This window comes from Rhinatrema bivittatum, chromosome 2, assembly GCF_901001135.1.
Source record: "Rhinatrema bivittatum chromosome 2, aRhiBiv1.1, whole genome shotgun sequence".
Lineage (NCBI taxonomy): Eukaryota > Metazoa > Chordata > Amphibia > Gymnophiona > Rhinatrematidae > Rhinatrema > Rhinatrema bivittatum.
In genome coordinates, this window is record NC_042616.1 from 148,379,568 (window position 1) to 148,394,729 (window position 15,162).

At 43.6% G+C, this 15,162-nt stretch overlaps 1 protein-coding gene across 5 annotated transcripts in view; it reads left to right on the forward strand.

The window, feature by feature from the left end:
• NEBL (nebulette) overlaps nt 1-15,162 on the forward strand; it is a 673,305-nt gene that overhangs the window by 418,316 nt on the left and 239,827 nt on the right. For 4 of the 5 annotated variants that reach the window (XM_029588726.1, XM_029588729.1, XM_029588727.1 and 1 more), the window contains exons 6-7: nt 9,255-9,356; nt 12,692-12,793. The exons of the other annotated variant lie outside the window; for it this stretch is intronic. In XM_029588726.1, the coding sequence (XP_029444586.1) occupies nt 9,255-9,356; nt 12,692-12,793 (204 nt within the window). The remainder of the gene's footprint in view (nt 1-9,254; nt 9,357-12,691; nt 12,794-15,162) is intronic. 5 annotated transcript variants of the gene reach the window in all.

Sequence of the window (15,162 nt, forward strand, 5' to 3'; positions counted from 1 at the left end):
TTATTTTTTGTTTTTTACCTATTTATTTTTTTTACTTTTTGATGCATTGTTATTTGTAGATATATTATTAACCTGTTTTAATGTCTTACTTTTTATTTGAAGTATAACTTAATAGTTAATATCTGTTTCTGAAAGTTTTTTACTTTTGCTGTACTGATTTTATGTTTATTTTCATGATATTTGTAAACCGTTGTGATGGAACCTCTCTAAACGACGGTATATAAAATTTTATAAATAAATACATAAAATAAATTCTATTGTACATTTTATAATATTGGGAGTCACTGAATAGGCAGAGCTTTAAAAAACTCTAATGCATGCTGAAGGGGGAAGTAAAAGGAAGAATGGAACAGGGGGATCTTATTGATTGTTTTTTAACTACCAAATTAAATATTTACAGCAAAGAATATAGCTGCTTTAATCTGTATTTGTTGAATTTAAGTTTTTGGAAAGTGCTGTGCCTCTGTGTACTAAGCATGAAATTAACATGGCACATGCACCTGTCTCCTCCTCCCATCTCTTTTCTTCTTTTGACCTGAGGTAGAAACAGAGAAACATGATGGCAGAAAGAGATTGTATGGCCATCCAGTCTGTTCATCCGTCCAATTAATTTAGCATTATAATCCTCATCACTTCCTTAGAGATCCCCTGTATTTAGCCCATGCTTTCTTGAATTCAGATACTGTTTTTGTCTCCACCACTTCCATTTGGAGGGTATTCCAAACATTCATCACCCTCTCTGTAAAGAAATATTTCCTAAGATTACTGCTGAATCTACCCCTTTCACCCTCATCTCATGACCTCTTGTTCTAGAGCCTCCTTTCCATGGAAAAAGGCTCACCTTTGAGACATTTAAATGTCTTTACAATATCTATCCTATCTCACCTTTTCTCTAGGGTATACATGTTTAGATCTTTGTCTTTAGTGTTGAGAGTTTTCCTGCTGTGCAGCCTCATCATATCCTGCTGCAATCTGCTATGACATCTTTCTACAAGCAGAGGCTTCTAGTAAGCACTGCTCCTAGCCACTGGAGCCAGTTCCTCACTGGTCACCTGACTCAGCCTGCGATGCAACCTCCACTCCACCAGAAGTCCTCAGCAAGCTCCAGCTCCAGCCTAGCTAAGCCCCTCCTTCAGGCTCGCACCACACCAAAGCTCCAGCCCTATGTAATCCAGCCTTGCCTGTTTCCCATTGCCTCTTCATTGGTTGTCTGTCTGGCCATGTTTCTTGCTTCTTGTGCCTTGTCTTGCGGCCTATCTTGGTCTCACCTTGCCTTGTGGCCTCCAGGTCTTCTTGCTTCTTGTGCCTTGTCTTGTGGCTTACCTAGGCTATTCCCTGCCTTGAGGCCTCCGGGCCTACTCTTACCTCTTATCTTGTAGCCTATGCTGGCCTTTACTTGCCTTGAGACCTCTGGGTCTGTGCCTACTTTAGCTTTACCTTGCGGCCTATCAGGGCCTACCTTAGCCAAGTGGCCTATAGGCCTTCTGTACCACGGCGTTTGGGCCTTTATGTTATCTGTTCCGTGTTGTCCTATCTAGTCCTTGTCCAGTCCTGTTCTACTCTGTCTTATTCCGTCCTGTCTGTGACTGTTCAGTATCCTGCCCAGCCTGAACCCTGTGTTCAAGTCCAGTCTGCACTCTGTATTCAGGCCTCGCCTGCACCCTGTGTTCAAGCCCAGCCTGCACTCTGTGTCCAAACCCAGTCTGCACCTGGTGTTCAAGCCCAGCCTGTACCTGTGTTCAGCCTCGCTCCAGTCCCTCTGCTTCACCTAGCTTGCCTTGCCTTGGTCTCACCTTGATGTGCTGCCACCGCAACCAAGTCCTACTGGATCCCAGAACCCAAGGGCTCATCCCACAGGGAAGGGAGCTGGCTAGGCCTATGTCAACTCCTGTATCCTGCCATGCAGCCCTCACCATTCCTGAGGTGATGCCCCCCATACTCCAGTATTTTTGACACATATGTAGTTTGAGCATTGACAAGAAAATTCCCACCATAGCTCACAGGGCCAGGAAGCTTTCTGGTAAGGCTGGGGGATCAGGGCTGCACAGTGTAAGATGAAGCCACGGCACAGTCAGCAGCTATTTTGCTGGACTGTGGTTGCAAATGTTTACCTTACCTCGACCATTCCTCTTTACATAGATTCTGTTCTTTCACCCATGTGCTGCTGATACCTGCTTCACCAATCTAACTCCATAACATGTGCAGACCACAATCTTGACAGCATTGGGTGTGACAGTCTGTAGGAAGATGCTGTTATATTCAAGCATCCAACAGGCAGGCAGGCTGTACCACACCCCAGCTTCCAGTAGCAATTTATGAATTTGTGGGCCAAGGAGCATATGCAGCATCTCTGGTGGGAGGCAACCTTTTCCTAATTCCCAAAGGTGGATTGGCCCCAGCATGCCCAGTGTGCCTAGCATATAAGAAGAGGGGATGGAGTTGAGGTGCATCCAAATCTTAATTAGCCATAAATGCTACTGCTCCAGTAGTGATGCCTGGTCAGCTTTTGGATCATGCAGATGCCAATGTTTGGGTATAGGGACAGCGAGCAGGCAACTGAGATGTTTCCTGCTCCATTAGCCAGTCCTCCTATAACACCCTCCCCCACTCCGCCTACTGATGCAAATGTCACCTGAGTCTACTCAATGCACTAAAGCAAGGCTGATAATAAAATGCCTCAGCAGTCCCACTATATCGCAAGTTCCCTAGCACTAAGGGTGGTCCCCCAAACATTTTTCATGGTGTTTTTGGTGTGGATCACTGATTTTTTCTTTCATTAAAAATCCCTATTTAAAAAATTAAATAATTAAAAATAAAAACCCAAACCCTCCCCAACCCTTCCCGCTTATTTAAAATAAAGTACCCCCACTAGCAGACACCCAAAGTCTGTGGTGATTTGGGCCCGGGAACGATCTCCTTCTCCTGGGCCGGCGCCTGCCATTATTCAAAATGGTGCCGTGGTCCTTTGTCCTTACCATGTGTCAGGGGCTACCAGTGCCATTGGGCAGCTCCTATCACATGGTATGGGCAATAGATGACCGATGCTATTTTGAAAAATGCTAGGTGCTGGCTGTGCATGCAAAGTTGTCTCTAGCCAGAAAGGTCTTCTATCCAACAAAGAAACCCAGGCCAGTTTCAACCACCCAGTATAACTACTATTAAAATTATTCAATTGCATCATTCATTCAGTTCTTCTATATGGGAGTGAGTAATATTGGATTAATACAGGTGGGACAGAACCCAAATATACACCCTGCACCTCGAGTTCTGTAAACATACACTGCATCTTCAACAGCAAACAACTATGGGTTCAGAGCAAAACTGAGACATTTTCCCTTATTGCTCACCATACAAAAATACTCTGGTATCATTTTAAGAACTGCAACACAAACTCCCTCTGCTGCCATGAACTTTCAGGCTGATGTAATACAGTGCGCTCAGCTGAGTGCACTGGTTAACCTGTGGTTGGATGCGCATATGAGACGTGCATCCACAACCCCTTATGCTATAAGGGGATTAGCGCATCCAAAACGCGTGTCAACTTCCTGCGAACTAATAGCGCTCATCACGTGCAAATTCATGTTGATAAGGCTATTAGCTATTCTCCTCGATGCAAAAAAAAAAAAAAAAATGTGTGCCCCGACATGCACATTTTTACCCTCCAAAACTAACGCCTGCCCCGGAGCAGAAAATACTGCTTTTCTGTACTTTTTCCAACTTACTATCATGGAGATTTTAAGTTGAGGGAACGTTAAAAAAAAAAAATTAAATAAAGAAAGTGTGCTGGCGATCAGGTTAGTAAAAGGGATGCTCAATTAATGAGCATCCATTTTCCTAACCTGTGGCTGTGCACAGGTTAGGCAAACGGACATTCGTAAAATTGAATCTCCGTTTTCCTAACCCGCTGACAGCCACCTCGCCTGGGCGCCCGCTGCTGAGGAGGCACTAGGGGTTCACAGTTTCCCCCAGTGCCTTTTTTTTACCTCGGCAGCTGATTTAAATATTATATCGAACGACCCAGAGAGGTTGATCGGTGCGCGTTAGGAGAGCTGGCGCTCAATCATGAGCGCCCATTTTACCTGCGCTAATATTGCATCAGCCTGATTGTGAAGTAATAAAAAACTTGCAAAGAATGCACATTGAACCTATAGAGAAAACCTGCCATATCATAGCACACCAACTGCTAGTAAACAGTAACAATGCTATCCATGGAATAGTAGCACTGTAAATATTACAACAGGCACTTGAAAAGCAATAAACCTCATACTAAGAAAAACAAAACAAGTTGGACTGCTATAAATTTCTACATGAAAAGTACACACTTAACAGAATACCTCACCTGTGTCACAGGCAGACCCTTACCAAATATAGAATAGATATTAGATATTAGAAATATACAGACAAAAAGTGAAACGAAAACCCCAGAAAGTCAGACTGCATACAGTGAAACACTGGAGAAATAGAAACAGAAATGCATTTCCTCTTCTACTAATCACACTACAACTATATCAGAAATGTTCATTCTAAAAGCTGACATATTCCAATCCCTAAAATGAAAACAAAATGTTTTTTCTTTGTTGTCTGGACATTTTAATATTTTAATTATGTTGGTCTCCATCTCATTTTTTCTTTCCTCTGTCTGTCTTCTCCTAACCCCTTTTCCAGTGTTTCATGTCCATTTGTATTTCTCCTCTCTCTCCTGTCTTTAATTCCTCTCTTGCAGCAGCCAGACTATTACATCTGTCTGACATTTATCTTTCCCTTTCATCTTTTTTCTTAGTTTCTTTTTCTTTCTTTTTATCCACTCCTAGCTTGATTTCAGTTGCTCTCTCTCCTCCTGTCATTCATCAGTCCTCATTCTCTCTCTTTTCACTTCTCATCTACGCTTTCCATCTCCCTCTCTCATCCCCTTCACAGCCCCTCTCCCTGCTCAGCTCCCTCTAGCCCTCTCTTCTCCTATCATCTCTCACTCTTTCCTTAGCCCATTTGATTCTCTTTCATCCACTCCCTAGTCTGTCATTTCCAAACTCTGTACTCTCCCCAGTCCTCAAATACTTCCCTCTGCCTCAGTTTCATCTCCTCCTTCTAACACTCGTTCCTTTCCCCTGCTTCTGTTTCTAACCTCCTGCCTAGCCACCTCCTCTCCTAGATTCATTTCTGCCCTCCTTTATCCCCTTCACAGACCCATCCCTTGCTACTACCTATCATCCTCTTACAAGCTCTCCGGGTTCTTCCCAGCAGATCATAACTTTCCCCCACCCTTCAGACTTCTCCTACCCAACACCTCACATTCATAGCCCCATCTCATAATTCCCATCCCTCACTCAGACCCCCATCCAATTGCTGTGACCCTATTTCCCCCCACAACCATCCTCCATTCCCTCCTCTGGCAGTCCCTGCTGTTTCTTTCCCCTCATCCCTGAGCCTCTATTCCACTTTCCTCCTCCTCACCCAACAAATCTGGGTGTCCTCTTCATCCCCCATCCCTGAGTCTCCAATCTTTCCCTCAACCCCCCCCCCCTCTAATCTGGTTGCCCCACTTTCCCTCCATCCCCCAACCAAATATAAGTTTCTCAGGTCTGTATTCTCGCAATTCCTGTGTGGCTACTTTTACAGTTTTTAACGCGGCTGCCCCTGTCTTTTTATCCCTCTGGCTTCCCACTTCCTTGCCCCTTTCAGAAGTTGTAACTGGCCTCTGCTTCTGCGGTACTGGCACCATGATGCTTCCTTCACCCAGGGGTGCTTCAAAGACAAAATGTTTGCACCGTGGGACTCTGCGCTTATGGAGTCCCACATTGTTCAAACCTTTTTGTCATCGAATGATGCCGGCGCAGTGAAGCGGCAAGGTGCTAGCACTGCAGCTGCTTACAAGTTTCTGAGAGAGGCAGGGAAGAGGAAGATGATGGGGATAAAAAGACGGCAGTAGCCATATTAAAACCTTTAAAGGTGACTCAGGAAACTGAGGGAGAGAATTGGGCCCCATGCACTCATTTTTTAAATTTAGATTTATATTCTGCTTTTCACACTTTTCTCAGCACTTCAAAGTGGATTACATTCAGGTACTGTAGGTATTTCCCTGTCCCCAGAGGGCTTACAATCTAAGCTTGTACCTGAGGCAATGGAGGGTAAAGTGACTTGCCCAAGGTCACAAGGAGTGACAGTGGGACTTGAACGGTGGTCTCTTGGCGCATAGCCCTCTGCTCTAACCACGAGGCTACTCCTCCATTCCTCCTGCTAAAACCTAATGACACCCTTGATTTCCAGGGACAAGCCATGGCCTGTGTATGGGGTGCACTGGGGAAAATCTGTGACTACCCAAGTCTCTGGCAGGGCTATCTGAGCCAATTGGTTGAAAGGAAAGAACAATAGTGTGACGATAGCCTTAAATCAGGTCCATGTCACTAGGAATAGGTTCTTTGAGAAAAGTTGAGGAATGTCCCTTGATCTCTATTTTTGGGGTTCTGGGGATGTCATTTATTAAGGGGGTGGTATATCTCTTTAAGGGGTGTTATGATAGATAAGCACTGGGGGGACTCTGGCTCAGTATAACAAGGTGTTTAGGGCAGGAATGTGTTCTTTTCTCTTCGCTTTGGAATTGAGGCTAGAAGCTGAGGTGGGAGAATCTCTCCTTTTCCTTGCAGCCACTAACCATTTCCAGTAAGGCCACGGCTCCAGGATTTCACTTCCAGGTTACTGGCTAGAGTCACTGAGCCCCTGGGAAGAATCATGGACTCCCGAGAGGCTTGCAGTCTATTCCTTGATCAGGGAAGGAGTGGGTTGAGGATCTGAATGCTATCTTTTTGAAGATGTAGGTCTTGTGCCTGAAAGACAGAATTATAAATCAATTAAATAAATAATTGCCTGGCCCCTTTTCTAGAGGGAAACAAGAGAAGAGAAGGTTGTACAGCCTGAACCAAAAAGATATCTTAAGAAAAGTGGAGCTATTTTTTAGTGTCTACCAAACTGTGATCCCTGAAAAATCAGTGACTTTTGACTATTACTGCTGGGCACCCCCCAGAATGTAAAATAATGGTTGCTTTGCTTGAAGATACCTGGGAGTGAGGCCCTCCTTATTCCCAAGGTGTGGGTTCTCTCTTCCAACAGAACAGCGGGCTGCAGTCGGAAGGGTCACAGAATGCACGGTGCTGTTTTCCCTGCCCAGTACAAGAGCTACAGTCCTTGCCTCTCTTCCAAGTCCACTACACTGTTTGCTCAACCATACTTGTGTTTGTTTATGAGCCCACAGAGAAACTTGTAGGTACCAGACGCTTTCTCATTTTATGTGCTCTTAAAAAAAAAAAAAAATCTTTCTTCTTTGTCTTTGTAAAGTCTTTTAATCTTATATTTAATGGCATTCAGAGGAGACAGGTTTCCATTAGGATAGCAGGATCTGAAGCCCCGGTCGCTCCAGTGGGTTCAGCATACTAGCAGTTATCCGTGAATCTTTAATGGACTTATTTAATGAACTGATGAACATATAAATACTTGAAAAAGTGACCTTTCTAATGTGCATCCGTGGGGAGGACTGCCCCACAGCAGGGGCTGTTACTAACTTCTTTATTGGGGCTTTTTTTCTCCGTATGTGGCCACTTTACTCTCTTCCCTTCTCTCCTTTATAGTTGTGAGGGGATTACTCTGGATAGGCTTAATGCACTATGCAAGGTCGAAGTGCGGCACGGGGTCAGCCAGTTTATGCTTTGCATGCAATTGCAAACAATGTGAACTTTCTGTTGTACTGTTTCTGCGGACGTTGACAAAAGCAAGTGCCAGCCTTAATTAAAGGGTTCAACTCCTGCCCCCTTCCCTCCCCCCAACTCCCTCCCAGTTTTCATACCATGCCCACTTCTCTTTGTGGGGGCCAGTGCAATAAAGTGCACCCAGCCCAGTGCACGGGTTTATGCCTGGTTGGGCACACGTTTTGGACGTGCTAGACTAGCACCGGATGCAGTAAAGGAGATCAGCGTGTCCAAAACACGTGCCCTAACAAATGTGTTCCCAATTGCGCCCATCAGATGTAAATTGCCTGTAGATGAGGCCATTAGCTATTCCCCCCCCCACCCCATGCAGGAAAACGCCGGTCGCCCAATGCACACTTTTTAACGCAGCAAATTTAACTCCAGCCTCGGAGGTGGAGTAAAGTCAACTCACAGTCAAGGATTTATGAAAATAATTTTAAAAAATAGTGTTCTCTGTGTCGCGATAAGTGTGTCCTCATCCTTAGTCTCGTTGTGACAATTTAATGTCCTGCTTGCGGTGGAGAAAAATAAATGTATATTTTGATTTGATTAAAAGAACCCCACAATTCTTATGGCCACACAATTTAGACGTCCAGAGCAAGGAGCTGAAGTGGTTGCTGAAGTGTATTATAACAAAAAAAAAAAAAAAGAAGCAAGATGAAAACTGACGCTTGCAATTGGGCGCTCGATGCAATAAACTATTGAGCGCTAAGGATGCACAATTCTCCTTTAGCGGGCCCTTCTTAACGCTGCATCTCATTTAAATATTGCATCAGGCGCCCATGGGCTGCGGCTGCGTGCACATTAAGACAATGGGCGCTCAGTACTAGCGCCCGTATTCAGCACACATTTTACTACATTGCAATACATTTACATTTACGAGTGACTGATAAATGAATCTATTAGCAGGTGACCTACTTCCAGTTCTAATTGATTCCGAGATCTCACCAGCAGCCATACCAGTGACTGGAGTATGCTTGGGAGATGCCTGCTGTTGAGGGAGGGGGAGTAATTGCTCTTTCTCGTGTCGTATTTTTAAAGTGAAAATAAAATATTTTTAAGTATTTTTGGCAACTTTAAATTAGTGCTGGATCTAGGATTTTTCTGTTTTGTTTTCTCTGAATGATCACAGCTCAAATATTTCTTGTTTAGAATTGCAGTCAAAAGCTGTGGCTACCTTGGAAATTCCTATTTACTGTCTTCAAAGGGCATCTTTTCTGTCATTAATAGCTGTTTAAATTGATGAAAAGTATTTTTTTTAATGATTCCAGGATTTTGGTACAATATTTCTTCTTGGCCTATCTTTTCATTATACATCCTTCCTGTTCCAGATCTCAGTATTTTCTCTTTTCCCTTTATTAACATATTTATTTTCATACAGACTGGACAAGAATGGAATAAATCACAGTTTATTTGAAGATGATTAATTTGAATGCCTCCATTTAATGAATAGTCTAGTGTGGTATAATTATGCTTCTAATTTAGATTTTCTAACGAGGATGTCTCTCTTTTTGGCAGATAGCCTATAAGAAGAATGCACAGGACATCCACAGATACACTGATGTTCTTGACAGACCTGATATAAAAGTTGCAACGCATACAACAAAGATCATCAGCAATGTAATAATCTCTAGACTTTGAATGTCTTTAAACTATAGATAAGAAATCTTGCATTTTTTGATCATTTCAGGCAGAGAGCAAAAACCAGTTTTAGGGAAGAACCAATGTAACTGGGTGATCTTTCAAGCCATGCTAATGCTCTAATGTGCATTAAGCAGTGTATATCACGTGATATAAACTACTATTTGCAGAAACCTGCCCAGGTTCCCTTTCCTATTACAATGCCCTGCTTTGCATATGATTTCCATGCATGGATAATGCAAATGCATGCAAAGAAGGTCATTAACAGGCAATTTAGTGTAAATATTTTAAGCCCCCCGACCGAGAAATTGGTCAGACGCGATAAAAATAACAACACCTCCTGGGAATCAATAAATATAACATGGGAGCCCCAGGATCCTAATATGGGTTTATAGGCTTCCGCATTATTTTTAAAGGGCCATGCAAAAAGTACAAAAAGTGCCAAGGCAAAAAGTAACAGTTGAGCAGGGTCAGGGCTGACTCCAGGCTCAACTTGGAACCGCCACTCAAGGCGGCCCCCAACTCAAAGTAAAAAAAAAAAAGGTTTACCTTTCGTGTGTGCTGACTGCCTCCCAAGCCCCCCCCCCCCCCTCCCAAGGTTAAAATAAAATGCTGTGGGGTTCTGGATGATTCGCCACCCCAATATTAAATTAAACTCATTGGGGTATAGTGCCCCCACCAGGGACCTCTTCCCCCCAAAGGTATCACTGACAATCATTGGTGTTCAGTGGGGGACCCCCTTTCTCTCCTTCCCCTGACCCCAAATGTACACAAAAATGTCATTGGGCTTCAGGGGGACCCTCCCATCCACATCCCCCTCCTGCACCCCCTGAACCTTTAAAATTAGAAGAAGGTCCCGTGATGAGGCCCGGGGTGCCCCCTAGCATCTGCCCAGTCAACACCATTTTTAAAAATGGCTCCGACCTGACCTTGCCCCTGTCACATGATGGGGCAAGTTCTGGGGATCGGACCTAGGCCAAAATGGCACCAAATGGTCCAGGTGCTAGGGGGTGCTCCAGGCCCTATCATGAGCCTTTATTCTAATTTTAAAGTTTCGGGGGTGCTCGGCAGATGGGGGGGGGGGAACTCCCTGAACCCATATGACAGTTTTTATACATTTAGGGGAGGGGAAGGGAGAGAGAGGGGGTTCTCCCCCACTGAACCCCAATGATTGTCGGTGATACCTTTGGGGGGAAAGGAGGCTGCCAGGGTTAGACACTATACCCCATGTTCAATTTAATATTAGGATGGGGGGTCACCTTGAACCCAAAGCATTTTATTTTAACCTTTTCGGGGGTGGGTGTCGCTGCATGGGAACAGGAAACATATTTTTACTTTGAGGTTTCAAGTCCGCCTCAAGTGATGGCTCCAAGTTGAGCCAGGGATCAGCCCTGACCCTCGCTCAACGTTTTCTTTCTGTAGGCAACTTCTTAAGCAGCTGGCCCTTTAACACAATGGCGGTCCCTTGAGGTTGGGGACACCATTGCACCTAAAGGGCCATTAGCCACGTTCTTTTGTACCCTGTGATTGTCCACAAGACAAAAGAACACACCATAGAGCCACAATATTTTTTGGGGGCAGGGGAACCACTATCGCAGTGACACTCCCTGCGATAATGGGACCCACCTCCTTGAATAAACATTGCAATTTAATGTATCCAGCTCTTAATGAAGTCGTTTATTTTATGTCACCTTTCTATATGGCATCAGCTCATCTCCACTGCCTTTTCGTATGTTACCGTTGGTTGTTTTCCATGTCCACGTTTTATGGCTCCTGTACTCCAGCATCTTACAAGCAATATTGCAGGGTTTTTGGTGCATTACTGACCCTAGTCTTAGGTCATTTAAGTCAGATCAGATTCACAAAAGGGCTTCTCCCATTTTGTATCTAAGGGAAAACTAACTAGCATGTATGGCCCATAGTGTAAAATTCAGATTTGGAGGGTGACCTGATATGTTCCAGATTTGTAATCTTGTAATCAGCTCTTGTTCATAATACCAGCAGGGGCTGTGAATTCTGCAGAGGTAGTGAGCACAGCCTTTGTGAGGGGAGTCCCAGCTGTCATTTAACAGTGATACCTACTGGGCAGATTTATGCTGCATGCATTAACAGTACCGGGCTCTGGAGGGAGCTTTGGTTTCTCATAAAAATAAAAATAAAAACCATATATATAAAATATAATTTGCCCAGGTGATGTAGTTCTTCCAATGAACATTTAATAGGCCCATCATCCACATTCACTGGGTGCATGATGTAAAAGTGCTTCTTTAGCTGCTAGGTAAAATCAGATGATACAGCTGTGAGGACAACAGCATATTGACATGATCACGCAAAGAAAATAATGGAGAGAAATCTTTTAAATTAAATTATTTTCTTCCTCTGTAATTGAAGGTCATTATACATTTTCATTGTTCTGTATCAAAGAAGTATGCTAAACTAATATTCAGGCTTATGAAAAATATTATCAGCCTGATAATTAGCTAGATTTTTGTGAAAAAGTATAATTTTTAATGCATTGTGTTTTGAATACAGCAAAATTTGCCTGCAGTATTTTCTTGATTATTCAAAATTCAAGTTTCATTGCTCCTTAGTTCTGTGTCCTAATTTTGGTTTTGTTTTTAGGTCTCCCTACTTATTGTATTTCTCCTAATGTGCTATACTGTACTTCTTTCCTCTCTATTGCCTTGCTACGTCACTCCTTACCCATGTCAGTGTGATTCCTGTCAAGGATTCTGATGAAGCAGCACTATAATTTACTTTGGGTCATGATGGTGAGAGTGACCATATCAGAATTGAAATATAAAGCAGAAAGAAAACAAATGGGAATCTTAATTCTTTGCTTACTTTAACTCTCAGATGTAGATAAAAACAATTTTGCTGCTGTGGTTTCTTTAAATCAGAGCACTGATCTTTTTTTTTTTTTGTAATGTATTTATTCATTTAGAAAAGTACTTGCAAGAAATCCGGTTTCTTATAAGAGCCCTAACTCCCCTGTCCCCATTGTTTGACAGTATCTCAACGTCACAAAACTATTCTCATTTTGATGGGAGAGTATAGAAGTCCAGGAGCAGGGGGGATTAGAAGCTTTCTCCAGATTCCATTGCTTGCTGAGCTAATGCCATATAGTTGCTCATGCCAGACGTTTAGATGCGGATAATCCTTAGAAGTGATTAATGGGCTCACTCGGAAGCACACAACTTCTGCTGAGTGATTAAAGGGTGTTTCTGACATACTGCACATTCATTGCCAATACTACGGTCTGAAATGTATAAAAAGGTTGTCATGCTTTCAACCTTATTTTTGGTTTTTTTTAGGCAGAATATAGAAAACAAAGAGGGGACATGAATAAGGAGCCAGCTGTCCTGGGAAGACCAGATTTTGAGCACGCTAAAGAGGCATCTAAACTTTCCAGTCAAGTAAGATTGCATTGATTGTTCTACAATGACCTCATTCAGATATCTCATTTCTAGTAACAGAGTCCATGATTTAGTTCTTAGATACCATCATTATTTGCAAGAATATGCAGGATAGTGTTTCCTAAGCCATTTCAGATACAACTGAATTAACTAAAAAATGAAGATAAACAAGGAAATGAGGTGTATCGCACAAATCTAACTGCACTGAGTTTTAGAAAGCATATTTAGGCAATAAAGCATGGGATTAAAGGTTATCAAGAAAATGCAAAATTATATAAGGTGATACCTTTTTGTTGGACCAACTTAATACATTTCTTGACTAGTTTTTGGGAGTTAATACCTCCTTCCTCAGGTCACAGTGTATGCTGTTATGGGATTTTAGCAAGTCGTGGGTATATTTTGTAGTCTCATACTTTTCACCTCCTAAAAATGCTAATATTTTACTACTATGTATATCTGTCATGCTACGCTGGCTGGTGTTGGAAAACCCCCGAGGCAGGAGTAGGTTGGAACCCCCGGGTAGCTGGCTAGGAATAAAGATCGTCTGCCTTTCCAGCCACCTTCCCTTTGAGCTGAGCTCTCCGGTTGTGGTGGCTGGCAAGCAGGACTTAGCCAGTGATGCATGAAGACATAAGAAGATAAGAAATTGCCATGCTGGGTCAGACCAAGTGTCCATCAAGCCCAACATCCTGTTTCCAACAGAGGCCAAACCAGGCCACAAGAACCTGGCAACTACCCAAACACTAAGAAGATCCCATGCTACTGATGCAATTAATAGCAGCGGATATTCCCTAAGTATAATTGATTAATAGCAAGTAATGGACTTCTCCTTCATGAACTTATCCAAGCCTTTTTTGAACCCAGTTACACTAACTGCACTAACCTCATCCTCTGGCAACAAATTCCAGAGCTTTATTGTGCGTTGAGTATTCAAGGTGCGGTCTCACCATGGAGCGATACAGAGAGCATTATGACATTTTCCGTTTTATTCACCATTCCCTTTCTAATAATTCCCAACATTCTGTTTGTTTTTTTGACTACTGCAGCACACTGAACCGACGATTTCAATGTCAGTTCAGTGAGTTTGGAATTCCTCAAGGGTCTGTGTTGTCAGCTAGAGATGTAAATCGTGTGCCCGATCGTCTTAATGACGGCGGCGGCCATCTTTAAATACGGCGGCGGCCATCTTTACAAAGGCGGCGGCCATCTTTAAAGATGGCACCGGCCAGCCAGTGCTACTACCATGTGACAGGGGCCGGCCAATGGCACGGATACCCTGTCATATGGTAAGGGCAAAGGGCCATCGGCGCCATCTTTATGAGTGGCAGCCGACGGCCTGAGAACGGGAGATCGCTCCCGGGACCACCACTAGACCACCAGGTATGTTTTGGGGGAATCGGGAGGGTGGGGGTCATTTTTAAAGGGTCGGGTGGGTTTTTTTTTTATCGGGCCATCGGTGCCATTTTTGAGTGGCAGCCAAAATGGTGCCGATGGACCGAGAGTGGGAGATCGGTCCCCGCGCCCCCACTGGACCACCAGGTACTCATAAAAAGTTTTGGGGGGGTTCGGGAGGGTGGGGGAAGGTAAGGGATTCGTTTCATAGGGTCGGGGTGGGATAGGGGTTTTTTTGGTGTGCCGGTTTTCCCCACCCTCCCCCCTCCCCCCTCCCCCGATTTATGATTTTTCACGATAAATCGGGGGAATTTCTATTGTATCGCGACTCTTAACGATTTTTGACAATTTAAAATATATCTGACGATTGTTTTAAATCGTCAAAAACCGATTCACATCCCTATTGTCAGCAGCCCTTTTTAAAGTATCTGTGCATCTGTTATGCTCTCTTTTGACTTCATTAGAGCTAAAGTATAAACATTTGTGTAGATGCCGTGCAATTTTTTATTCCAAGCAAGGAATGTGGTGAAATCCCGAATTTCACTAAGGCTTTTGACAAAATACATAAAAGATGTTCTTAAATTAGATGTGTAGCCTTCCCAGTGTGATAATCAGAGTTAGAATATGGTTGAGCAACAGAGGGTAATGATAAATAAAGTTCACTCCACAGTCAGCATTGGAGTACCTCGGGGATCCGTCCTGGGTCAATCTGTTTAATATTTGTATAAATGTAACCACCAGCTCACACCAGGGCACATCAGATGAAGAGAGGTGCTGACCTTAGATGACAGAGGTCAGACTCTCAAATTTATGAAGGGGGTTAAAAAATTATGGGTCATGCAGATGATGAAGTGGACCCGGATAGAAACAGCAGGGGCAGATCACATTCACTTGACTGGTCAGGGAGAGCCCTCACATTCCCCTCTCCATGAACCCTGGCCCCCGGCCCCCGGCCCCCATTCACTATTCCCTTACTG